This window comes from Euprymna scolopes, chromosome 39 (assembly GCF_053919585.1).
Source record: "Euprymna scolopes isolate OS-2025 chromosome 39, ASM5391958v1, whole genome shotgun sequence".
Lineage (NCBI taxonomy): Eukaryota > Metazoa > Mollusca > Cephalopoda > Sepiida > Sepiolidae > Euprymna > Euprymna scolopes.
The window spans coordinates 61,984,933-61,998,678 of NC_136520.1; the positions used below are offsets into that span (position 1 = coordinate 61,984,933).

Here is a 13,746-nt window from a genome sequence, read left to right on the forward strand (position 1 = left end):
ATAATAACGTTATTATTTAAAAAGCCATTCTTAACATGGGGAGGGGAGGATGCTTTGGACCTATTCTATACTTTAACCTTACAATTGAATAAAATAACATATCATAAAACTTTAATTAAACTTGGAAATGCGATCTAAAAAATAACGCGGATCAGTAAGTGCACTAGCATCGTATAATTTTTATTAAATATGCATTGATATCCTTTTTAAGAAAATAAAATTTTTGTTTTATCTGACACTGTTTCTGCCGAATTAAAGTCGCTTATTCTGCTGCAGTACCCAAGTTTTAAATAAGAAAATAATAATTATTCATTTTAATAATAATAATAATAAAAAATTGGAAACGCAAAACCCCACCCTAAATCGCTGTCCCCCCCCGGTTTCGTATTCTTGTTGATTGGTTCCAATATGGGGGATCGATTTACGAGCACATTGTATTAGAAACTGAAGACTTCTGAAAAATCTTTAAATATCGATTTGTTTGCATTAAAAAAAATAATCTGGTAGATTAGTGTCCAATCGATAATAATCCGCCGGAAAAAAAGAAGACGAAAATACAAAAGTATTAGGGGTGTCTGTACTGTACATATCCACCTATTTATTTATGTTTTTTTTTTTACAAATTTGAATACAAGTCATTCATTTTGGTGTGCACTAAGTTACATTTAAATTGAAATATTACTTTATCTAACGTTATATCACGTTACACTTTACTTTAGTAATTCATAAAAATAAAACTGGAAATAAGTAAAAATCCGGGTCGGCGATTTTTTTAATTAAATGCAAAAGCCATTATTACCATTACTTTTCAAACAATGCCAGCGTTTTTTATTTTCTAATTGTTCATTTCGTCTGCTATGAGATTAACAAAACCCTGCCATGTCGACACCAACTTAAAAGTTTCTCGCTGCGATTGCGGGGCCACACGTCCATCTCACCTGATGCGCTTTTCTTTCTTTCCCCGACCATACGCTGGCCATAGCCGGTCTTTTGTCGTCTTCGACTTTACACGTCCATTTTTCTCGGCGCACACGTTGCTTCTGCTGACCTTTTATGTTCTTGTCACACAAGCTAGCGAACATTTCCTTATTTGCATATGTGCCTTTCCGGCTGCTGCTGCTAATATCTTCACAAGTCAGCTATCCCTGGTGATATTTTCCCGCGCGCTCATACGCTCTCAGTTACACTTATAGCGATTGAAACAAAAAACAAAAAAACAAAAAACAAACAAACACACAAACAAACACACAAAAAAACAAACAAAAAAAAAAAACAAATAAAAAAATTTGGCCACATCCTTTCCAATCGATGCATTCGATTGTCTTTTCTGTATTTGAAATCAATAAAATGTGATATGTTTATTTCACGTGTCAAGAAACATTTTAATAAAGAAAAATATAGTATATTCAATTCCATTGTCCTGGACGGTATCCATTAGCATTAGTGGCGCAAAACAATCCCGTTTACAAACACCCGTTTGGAATTTCGAACAGGGCGGATCATTTACGTTAAACGTTAAACTTACACATCAGGTAGCACTATTAACATCATTCGGATGACTATTCTCTCTTTGGTTATTGTCTACACAACGTTTCAGCCGATGAAACCTCCGATTTTCTCCGAACTTAGGAACCTAAACAGAATTTCGAACTAAACCCTTTATTTAATTCATAGAGGTAGGTTGTTCTCCTTTCGCCAGCCACAGCCGGGTAGAAGTGTAAATTAATCAATTAATTTCTTAGTCATTATTCCTAGACTGCCACGTTGTAGGACAGCAAGTTTTTGAAATTTAAAAAGAAATATGGTCGAAGGCATTTTGAAAACAGACGCAAGACAATGGATTTAAAGCGTGGCGATTTATATTTACCATACACTTAGTGCTTATCAAGGCCCGGGGGTCATTCAATGATAAAGGTACCGTGATGGTCGGTGATAATGGAAATTGGATAAGTTAATTTATTTTAGAGAATGGCTCATCAGTAATCTGGTTACGCTGGACTTGGAAACGACCATGTTATAGTCCTTAGAAAAAATATATATGTAACTTTGTGAGGCAGGACGCTGGTTTTGAACCCAGATCACGAGCAGTCGGGCTTCAGGATGAAATAATAATAATAATAAAAGAATGGTATTGTCCGCAAGAAAAGAGGTGCGCGGGAATAAATCAGCTGCTAACCTCAGATGTCAGATGGAATGGCATAAGCAAATGCTATTTAACTTATGTGCGGTGGAGGCCAAAGACAAAAAAGGATTTAACAGGTGGTCGACTGGTATAGAAATGGAGGGAGGGGGAGGGGGTCGATGTATCAATACATGTATACGTTTTGTTTGTTTATGAATGCATTTAATGGTGAAAAAAAAAAGCAAAAACCAAAACAAACAAACAAACAAACAAACAAACAAAAAACGAAACAATAATCTGTTATAAACCAAGAACCCCCCCCCCAGCTGTCGCGCTTATTTCTTTTCTGTCTCAATTCGAAGTAATCTCCTCTGGCTGCAATGCACTTGTTGTGCCTTCCAACAACCTTTGGAAGGCCCAATGGAAGTCCTCTTGTGTAAGCATGTCAATAACCCTTGTCACAGCCTCTTTCATCTCCTTAATTGTCTCATAACGACGAACGAGGGTCTCCTTGAGCTTAGGGAACAACCAAAAGTCACAGGAAGCAAGGAACTGTCTTGATGATCATCTGTGATAAGGATGAAGTTGTGGACTGGTATATTAGCACAAAGTTTCCGCATCTTCAGTTCCTCGCGTACAGTTCCCACACTGACATCAAACTGTACACTTATTGTCTCTATAGACATACGACGGTCCTTATCCATGAAATTCTTTATTTGACCAATCAACTCTGGTGTTCTGACTTCCTTACTTCTTCCATACCTTTAATCCTCCCTCACAGGCCCCCCCTGCCTTCCTTGAATCTCTTATGCCACTAAAAAAAACTGATGCTCAATTCATACAAGATGGTCAAAAAGCAGTTTGAAGCATTCCATACGTTTCTATATTTTTTCAAGTTTAAAACAATTTTATTGCATATCGTTCTTCTAAAATGTCCTCACGTCCAGATTGCGTTTTTGAAATTCACCAGCTGTGAAAATCAGGCTTTAGTAGGGTGTATTCCAATTCCTGCTGTGGCTGTTCATTTGAACCTGAAATCATATAAATTGGTCGGTCATCTCATATAAGAATAACATAGTGAGTTTTCAAGAGTCTTCGACAATTTTAAATGTCTGTACAAAAGAAGTAAGGAAACTTATTGAAGACATCTTGTAAACTGATTTAATTCCTTTACGTTTGATGGTTTGGAGTTACCCAGACGGGCAGTCAAGATTGGTTCCATTGTGTAATATGCATGCTCCAAGTGGGTGGAGTGATTTTACGTTAAACTTACATAAAAACCGTCATCGATCACCTAAAAATAACAAAGTCAGTCTCAAAATGCAAAATGATATAAAAATGTCTTGCATGAAAGGAAAAAAAAAAAAAAAATCCAAAGATATTAAAAAAATAAATAGCAAAATATTTCGATGAGCTGATAGAAGACCCGCAGTCGAATGAAAGATTTTAATCACTGAGACCTGGGTTCGATCTCTAATCAGTTCATAACCCTCGTTTTATCCCTTAATAAATATGTACCTGTTTAATTCTTGGGGTACAAATTATGTTTATGCCAGGTTAAGTAGTGTACCCTTCCACCTGTCTTGGAAAATTAAGCTGTTGAAGCGATTTTCTTCTGTGATCGACTACGTTGACATTTTTTTTTTTTTTTTTTTTTTTTTTTTGGATGGAAGATATCGGGTTACAAGTTACAAGGACGTGGAGAGGGAGTGGTAGTGCCACGGGTGCCAAGCACATGTCACTTTTACTACTATTTTAAAAGTGCTCTTTTCAGACGAATGTATTATATGCCTGTGCTCCACCGTTGCTATACGTTTGCCGGTTTTTGTTTCACCTGAGCACCTGCCCTGAAAAACTTCTCTGCACGTCACTGTCGGGTTAAAATTCAAAGTTCTTCGACGTGGAAAACCGTTCAAGTGAAAAAAAAAAAAAAATGAATGAATCACCGGAAGAAAAGCGTTTCAAGCATTGATAACGAGTATCCGAGTCATTATTTGATGATGTAGCGAGCGTGTTTAGTGTCAGCTGCGATGTTCCCAGTTGCCGAAGCTTGTAAGGTTGACCATATCGGAATGGGTCGGTACTTCTGGATGCCACGTTGGGGCTGTGTATCGATTGCCTGGACTTATTATCGGCGCGTTGTCAATAGACCAAGACAGTGAATGACAAACTAAGACGGGCTCAGGCCAGCTATCCTCGAATAGTTCTGAAAAAGACAGTAAAGATTTTAAATGCATTGGTAATTTGAGTCAGATGTAATAAAAATATTATAAAATGAAAATACTTTATAATGAAACTAACAGGAAGACCCGATGTTACCCGGGATTCAATGAGGATCGACGAATGTTTCACACTTCCATATTTTATTGTCATCGAAATCGATGAAATCGTCTATTTTTCAATCAAATTGATTGATTGTTGGGGACCCATCGTAGAGAAAACTTCACATGCCTTTAACATTATAGTTTAAATTGCACTGTAGAGAACCTACTATTGATTTTATAATGTTTTTTATATATTATATAATGCCTTGCATTAAAGCTCAAAATGCAAAAGTTAAGCATTCAATTGCTCTCTTAACAGGAACGCCCTTTCCATATCATAAACTGTTGATTTTATATGCCTGGTCTTACTGCTTGTGCGGTGATAATGGCTTGCATTCAAGTTTAAAATGGAAAAAAAAAAGAAAAAAGTATCATGGTGCACTTGTGCTTTAAACAGAAACATTAATTTCGAACGCGCTCCTGTCATATCAAAGAACTTATTGTTGAGTTTATACGTCGGGTCTTTCGGCTTGTGTTATAATAAAGCTTCCCAAACGCACTCATGATGTAAGGCTGTGTAAGGTGTTAGCGTTGATCAAAATCGCCTGTTCCTTTTTTCATCAGATTATTTCGATTATCAATACTTATCGAAGACATTTCGATACAAAACCTAAGAACACTGCCAAGCAAATAAAGTACCTACATGTGAGATTTCATAAAAATCGACCTAGCCTTTTTCGAGTCCATATAAAACGAACGCACACACACACACACACACACACACACACACACACACACACACACACACACACCAAATTCCTTTTATATAATAATAGATATATTATAAAATGCAAAAACTTTATAATGAAATATAAATTATTATACAATAAGAATATAAAAAAGCCTTCATACAGTAAAGGTTACAGCCGAGAAATCGAAAACAAATAGAATATATTAATAACTTTTACCAAGCGCAAAAAAAAAAAAAAAATACCGACCTGAATAATTTTTAAGTTCCGAAACTGTTCTAAAGTGTGTGTGTGTGTTTTAATTCAATATAAGATGTTGTCGATAACTGTTTTATGAATGCACTAACTATGCAATATTTTCGACCAATGCAAGTGTGATAGTGTTGAATTCTTTAAAGGATCGTTAAAAATAATTTACCTTACAACTAACTATAGTCCGATAGGCATTCAGGTATGGTAACCCCATTTTATTATTTTTATCACTGAAATTAATAACCATCTTTAAATGAAATCGACTGCCACTTTCTATTTACATCAACGTGAAAATTGCATATTAAAAGATTATAAACCTTAGCACCAGTTTCCAGACTTTAAAATTATACAAGTCGATAGAAAAGCAAATTTTCCTGCGTTTACGAAACGTTTCTTTTTGTTGTGTTTTTACATATTGTATTAGGTTTTGAGTTAAAAGTGATTTACTACACTGCATTAATGTCTTATCTAATCTATCTCTCCCTCCCTCCACCTCTCTCTCATACACATATATATATATATATATATATATATATATATATATATATATATATATATATATATATATATATATATATACAAAATCGAAAATGTCTGTGTGTGTGTCTGTTTGTGTACATTTCCCTACCAAATTACTCTGTCAATTGTCGGTCTAGAGACTCGAGATTTGACATAAGGAGTATTGAGATTTCGGAAACTCTTTTTAATCGATTTTCGGCCAGAAATTTGTCTGTGAAGGGATCAAAGTTCAACGATTTGACCCCTGAAATTCTACCAAACTTCCCCACCAATTTTAGGTCTAAATACTTGAAATTTTAAATGTAGGTTACTTGGACATGAATCAAACATTTTAATTTGATTTGAATCCCCAAATAAATGTTCAGGAGACAAAATTGTGGTCAAAGTTTAAAAAAAAAAAAATCTGACCTCTGCTGTGTCTACCAAATTACTCAGCTAATTTCTGGTCTAAACATTTGAAATTTTACAAAATAAGTATTCAGAGAAAGGGCAAGCTTTTTATCGGTTTGGGTCGAAAATTTGAGCTGCCAAGCGGTCAAAATTCAAAAGAATTAATTTTTGCGGTCTCTAGCAAACTATTAACACAATTTTGGGCCTAAACATTAGAGATTTTACATAAATTCGTGAATTCTTTTGAATTTTGACCTCTTGGCAGCTCAAATTTTCGACCCAAACCGATAAAAAGCTTGCCCTTTCTCTGAATACTCTCTATGTAAAATTTCATATGTTTATACCAGAAATTGTCTGAATAATTTGGTAGACACAGGCAAGTTATGAACAGTAAAAAAGGGCCCGAGCGAAGCCGGCAGAAATGCAAGTAGTAAATAAGGTTGGTGTTGAGAGTAATAGTAAATTAATAACAAATAGTTTGGGGGTTGAGATTAATAGTGAATTAATAGTAAATAAGTATGGAGTTGTGAACAATAGTAAATTAATAGCAAATAATTTTGGGTTTCAGATTATTAGTGAATTAATAGCAAATAAGTATGGAGTTGTGAACAATAGTAAATTAATAACAAATAGTTTGGGGTTTGAGATTAATAGTGAATTAATAGTAAATAAGTATGGAGTTGTGAACAATAGTAAATTAATAGCAAATAATTTTGGGGTTGAGATTGATAGTGAATTAATCTATCTATTATATCTCTAAAAGTGAAATTATCTGTATGTGTGTACATTTCCCTAGCAAACTACTCTGTCAATTTTTAGTCTACAGACTCGAGATTTGACATACGGTGTATTGAGAATTGGGAAAATCTTTTGTAATCGGTTTTCGGCCAGAGATTTGGCGCTCAAGTGGTAAAAGTTAAGCGATTTGAGCTTTAAAAACTCTACAAAACTCCTCCGCCAATTTTGAGTCTAAACACTTGAAAATTTAGATGAAGGTCACCTAGACATGAGTACAAACCTTTTATTATATGCATATAAAGTTATTAACAGTCCAAAGGGCACGAGCAAGGCAGGGCGGCACTGCTAGTATATATATATATATATATATATATATATATATATATATATATATATATATATATATATATATAAGTTAACGTGTCTGTGTATCTGTCTGTCTGTGTATCTGTGTGTCTGTCTGTGTGTGTACATTTCTCTACGCAATAACTCTGTCAATGTTAAGTCTACAAACTCGAAATTTGATATACAGGGTACTGAGATTTGGGAAAATCGATGTGATCAGTTTTCGGTCAGGAATTAGGCTGTTAAGGGGTCAAAGTTCAACGATTTGACCTTTGAGAACTCTACCAAACTCCTCCGACAATTTGGGGTCTAAACCTTCGAAATTTTCGATATAGGTTCCTTGGACATGGATCTAACTTAATAACTTGATTTGAGCCAAAAACAATAAATTTTAAGGGGTCATAATAGGGGTCAAAGCTAAAAAAAAATTGACCTCTGCGGTCTCTACCTAATTACTCAGACAATTTCTAAACCTTTGAAATTTTACATAAAGGGTATACAGAGATAGGTCAAGCTTTTTCATCGGGTTGGATCGAACATTTTTAGTTACCAATATATAAATGTATGTATGTATGCATGTATGTATGTACGTTTGCATGTCTGCCTAACTTTCGACAGACGCGACGGATTTTACAAAGATTAGTATCGTTTTAAAGTTCGACTTTTCATATGACAAATATCGAAAAATTGGCTCAAAATATTAATATTTGCACCTTCAACTAGGCACTTTTCTACGGGGGTGGGGAGGTTGCTTTTTTCGCCGATATTTTTTAAAGTTATCCTCTCCTTCAGATTGTCTAGCCTTAATTTAAACATAACTCACTTCAGGTTTGGCGGTGGTCGCAACCGCAAAGACGTCAGGTTCTTTTCCCCCTCGTTCTTTTCCTCCTTCACGGTACGGGTCGAGCTTGCCTTCCTACTACCACTTTATTTTTGTTTTGTTCAACACACACATCCAAACACCCAGGCAACGCCGGGCTGAAATGCTAGTATATATATATAAGTGAAATTGGGTGTGTGTGTGTGTGTGTGTATGTGTGTGCCTGTGTGTGTACATTTACCTACCAAACTATTCTGTCAATTAAGGGTCTACAGACTCGAGATTTGAGTATTGAGATTTGGAAAAATCTTTTTAATCGGTTTTCGGCCAGAAATTTTGCTGTTAAGGGGTCAAAGTTCAACGATTTGACCTTTGAAAACTCTACCAAACTCCTCTGCCAATTTTGGATCTAAACACATGTAGGTTACTTGGACATGGATCAAACTTTTTAACTGGATTTGAGTCCAAAACAATTAATGTTAAGAGGTCATAGTTGGGGGTCAAAGTCCAAAAAATTTGACCTCTGCGGTCTCTATCAAATTACCCAGCCAAATTTTTGGTCTAAACATTTGAAATTTTACATAACGGGTATTCAGACATGCAGCAAGATTTTTAATCAGTTTTGGGACTAAAATTTGGCTGCCAAGAGGTCAAAGTAAACAGAATTGACTTTTGCAGACTCTACCAAACTTTTCAGCCAATTCTTGGTCTAACCACAAAAGTCTATTAACTAACACAGATTAAGTAAACCACGGCGAAATACGACCATGGAATGTACCTATAGAATGTTTATTGACTGTGGAAATATATACATATATATATACATATATATATACATATATATATACTAGCCTACCCGTTGACCCTTAAAGGGTAAGATGAAAAATGTTCAAAATAAAAAGTGATTTTGAGATTATATTGCCTTTTATTGTCTTGAGAAAACATTTTTTAAAGTGATGCGTGAAAAAAAAAAAAAAAATAAAACTCAGGAAGCTGCAAATTAAGGAGGCCCTATTAAAACTAAGTTTCTAAATCTCCCCCTCCTTGAAGATAATTTTTTTTAAGAAAGGCCTTAAAAAATAAATCGAATCCGCAGGAGCGCTACTAAAAGCAGTAAATATAGTTATAAATATGATTATAGTTATAGATTGTATATTCATACTTCAATGATTTTTTGTTACTCAACATTTATTCGTGAGGAAAACACGTTAAAATAAGTTAAAACAAAAAAATATTGTTAACCTTTCATATGTTTTGAATAGCATCAGTGGCTTTTTATATCGAACTTAAGACAGGGCGACCAGAAAATAGGTAAGCAGACAAATTTTTTAAAACCGGAAGTCACAAACCGGATGGACGGTTTAAACGCACAAGCAGGCAAGCTGATCTGAGTTTTATAATTATATAGATACTTACCGTCTGTCTCTGAGGTCAGGTGACACCACATCAGGACTTTCTCTTGGTGCTGGGGAGTTTTTCGAAGCTGCTTATCCGCACCATAGTCATTGCAGCTCCTCACAAGGTTGCCGAGATGGTCGATGTACTGGATAGCCAGCCTCAGGGTGTCCACCTTGGACAGTCGGCGTTCCGTCGTCACCGTTGAAGGGAAACACGTCCTCAATTTATCGAACGCGTCGTTGATCGATTTCATGCGCCGTCTCTCTCTCATGTTCGCCGCCCGGCGCTGCTGGGCCTTCTTCACAGGTTTCGGACTCCCGGCTACTCCTTCACCGACAGCTCTCGAGTGACGGCCCCCTTTTTGCTCGCTCTGTAACGTTTCGCTGTAATTAAGAAAACTGTTCTCGAAATCGGAACTCTCGCCATCAATATCTCCGTTCGAACCGAAAGGCGAGTGTGAAAAGTCCTCGTCGAAGCCAGGGGGATCGTACGTGTCGATGCCCTCGTAGCAAAAGTCTAGCAGGTCGTCTTCCAGACCCGTCAGATAATTCTCCATCATCAACATGGCGTGGTTTTTGTTTCAGCTTTCAGTAAATCAGGAGTGCCACAATAAATAATCAAAAATAGAAAGACAAAACCCTGCAAAATAAAATAGAATAAATAAATAGGTAAAAGTACAGAATAGTTAACATCCGAAAACTCGTAAACAAAACACAATTTATATAAAACGCACTCGAATGAAATTCTGGATCGAACCCACATTGTTTTAAAATGTGGCAACAGTCTGTAAGAGTTTTGTAAATGTTAAGAATAGTTAACAGTTAAGAACTCCCAACAACAACAACAACAACAACAACAACAACGACGACGACGACGACGACGACGACGACAACAAAAAAAACAAAAAAAAAAAAACAAAAAACAAAGAGCAAACAAAGAAAAAATAAGAAAACAAAGTATAATTCATATAAAACGCACTATAATGAAATTCTTTACACAACTTGCATAATTTTCATGTGTAGAAACGATTTACCAGAGGTTTTGAATTGTTAAAAGTGCAAAATGATCAACACTTGTAAAAACTCGTAAAACAATAAAAAACACATAATTTATATAAAACGCACTCGAATGAAATTCTCTACCGAACTCGTATAATTCTAATGCGTGTAAACGATTTGATACAATAATTTGAAAATGCTAAAGGTAAAGAATATTGAACGACCGCGAACTCAAAAAGCAAAAGGCAAAAAAAAAAAAAAAAATCCATCTCTCTATCTATTTATCTATAAAAGTGAACTTGTGTGTCTGTATGTGTGTGTGTCTGTATGTCTGTGTACATTTCTCTACGCAATAACTCTGTCAATTTTTAGTCTACAGACTCGAAATTTGATATACAGGGTACTGAGATTTGGGAAAATCTATGTGATTGGGTTTCGGCCAGAAATTTCGCTGTTAAGGGGTCAAAGTTCAATGATTTGACCTTTGAGAACTCTACCAAACTCCTCCGACAATTTTGGGTCTAAACACTTAAAATTTTAGATATAGGTTCCTTGGACACGGATCTAACTTAACTTGATTAGAGCCCAAACCAATAAATATTAAGGGCTCATAGTAGGGGTCAAAGCTAAAAAAATTACCGTTTTTTTTGTTTTTTTTTTTTGCTTAGCATACACCTCCAAACACCCGGGCAACCCCGGGAACCCATTGCTAGTATATCTATAAAAGTGTGTGTGTGTGTGTGTGTATCTGTGTACATTTCCCTACACAATAACTCTGTCAATTTTCAGTCTACAGACTCGAAATTTGATATACAGAGTACTGAGATTTGGGAAAATCTTTGTAATCGGTTTTCGGCCAGGAATTAGGCTGTTAAGGGGTCAAAGTTCAACGATTTGACCTTTGAGAACTCTACCAAACTCCTCCGACAATTTTGAGTCTAAACACGTGAACTTTTAGATATAGGTTCCATAGACATGGATCTTACTTAATAACTTGATTTAAGTCAAAAACAATAAATGTTAAGAGGTTATAATAGGGGTCAAATTTAAAAAGAATTTGACCGCTTCGATCTCTACAAAATTACTGAGACAATTTCTGGTCTAAACATTTGAAATTTTACATAAAGGGTATTCAGAGATAGGGCAATCTTTTTAATCGGTTTCGGTCGAAAATTTGAGCTACCAATATATAAATGTATGTATGTATGTATGTATGTATTTACATGTCTGCCTAAAACTTTCGACAGAATCGACGGATTTTCACTAGATCAGTATCGTTTTGAAGTTCGACCTTTCATACGACAAATATCGAAAAATTGGCTAAAACATTAATATCTTCACCTTCAAATGGGCACTTTTCTACAGGGGGAGTATGTCGCTTTTTTTCGTCGATATTTTCGAAAATCATCCGCTCCTTTCAATTGTCTAGCCTTAATTAAAGCCTACGTCACTTCCGGTTTGGCGGTGGTCGTAACAGCAATGACGTCACGTTTTTCCCCGATCTTTTCCTCCTTTGCAGTACGGGTTCGAGCCTGCCTTCCTACTACCACTTTATTTTTTGCTCAACACGCACCTCCAAACACCCGGGCAATGCCGGGCTGAAATGTTAGTAAAATAATAAAATAATAATTAACATTCGAGAACTTGTATAGGAAACAAAATGCAAAAACTTAAGCAATGCGGGTTCAATGAAGGATTTTATTCTAATGCGTTTTATATAAATTATGTGTTGTTTATTTTTTGATTTAAAAGTTATCTAGTATTAACTATATATAATAATTAATATTCACGTGGATATGCCAATGTAGACTTTAGTGTTACCACTGATCTCTGAATGAATCGTTGCTTTGTCCATAACGCACTCTAACTTACAATTACAAATGTTTATCTAAAATTTCAATATTAAAAACTCTGCGCAAGATATTCAATTAAAAAAAAAGGTAAAATTAGCTATTTATGCATCACGAACATAGAGAATATAATTAACACACATAATCGAAAACTACTATACATACATGTAAAAAATACAGATATAACATAAGAAATGTCACTGTTAAGTAAAAATGAATGTCCACTAAAAAGCAACTGTAAGCTAAAGTCCGTCATATACAAATGTATTTTAATGGTAGATGCCCCGACGAGCTACAAGCCCTTGTACCCCTCGACGTAAACATTCCCGACAAACTTGACAAGCAGCAAAATCGCACCCCTATACAGTAGACATCCACAGATGCCAGAAAACATTCTACTCTAATAGTTTCTTCTCCAGAACTGCTAAACTTTGGAATTCCCTTCCGGGTTCCTGCTTCTCTGCCTATATTGACATGCAGAAGTTCAAGTGTAATGTAAACAGACATCTTGCTGCAAAACTCCTTAAAGTGTATCCCTGTAATTATGTCCCAAATAGTAGCTCCCTGCATCAAAGTGGTACAATGCCTTGTATGGAGTTAAAATGCAATATAAAAAAATTAATCCGTCCGTTTAGTAATAAAATTAAAGTCTACACTGACAGAAATTTGCTAAATACAGCTCTACACCCTTTTATGCCGGCTAAAAAAAAAAAAATGAATGGCTACATTAGAACTTTATGGTCAATTTTATACAATTCCAACATCCAAGATGTAATTTATGTTGAGAAGAAAATTAGGATATTTAAATGTGAATTTAATAACATATTGAATAACAGGGACGAATTAATGGTCAGATGTAGACACGCACATAAAGTTAAGATAATCAGACTATTGTGATTAGACGTCTTTTGCACATTCGCGAACTGTTTAGTCCACCTTAACTTACACTGCCACTCCCTTTCTCTTACGTAAAGTTGCTTTTATTGAGGGCAATGGTTAAACCCTAACACTCACACACACACACGCATACACACACACACGCACACACGCACACACACACACGTTAAATTAGAGATTGTTTGCAGGAATGATGATTAATTAATCATCATCATTATCAACAATAACAATAATAATAAAATAATAATAACAACAACAATAATAATAACAATAATAATAACAATAATAACAATAACAACAATCATAACAACAATAATAAAAAAAATAATAATAACAATAATAATAACAATAACAATAATAATAACAACAGCAACAATAATAACGAGAATAATAATAACAACAAT

At 35.1% G+C, this 13,746-nt stretch overlaps 1 protein-coding gene across 1 annotated transcript in view; it reads right to left on the reverse strand.

Annotated features, from left to right (window-relative positions):
- The window catches only part of LOC145263952 (pancreas transcription factor 1 subunit alpha-like), a 10,247-nt gene extending 26 nt beyond the window's left edge, over positions 1 to 10,221 (reverse strand). The window contains exons 1-2 of the mRNA XM_080121022.1: positions 9,616 to 10,221; positions 1 to 4,328 (exon numbers count right to left, since the gene is read on the reverse strand). The exon at positions 1 to 4,328 is cut by the window's left edge and continues 26 nt beyond it. Of these exons, the coding sequence (XP_079977148.1) occupies positions 4,144 to 4,328; positions 9,616 to 10,162 (732 nt within the window). The 5' untranslated portion in view covers positions 10,163 to 10,221 and the 3' untranslated portion in view covers positions 1 to 4,143. The remainder of the gene's footprint in view (positions 4,329 to 9,615) is intronic.
- Positions 10,222 to 13,746: the final 3,525 nt, after the last annotated feature.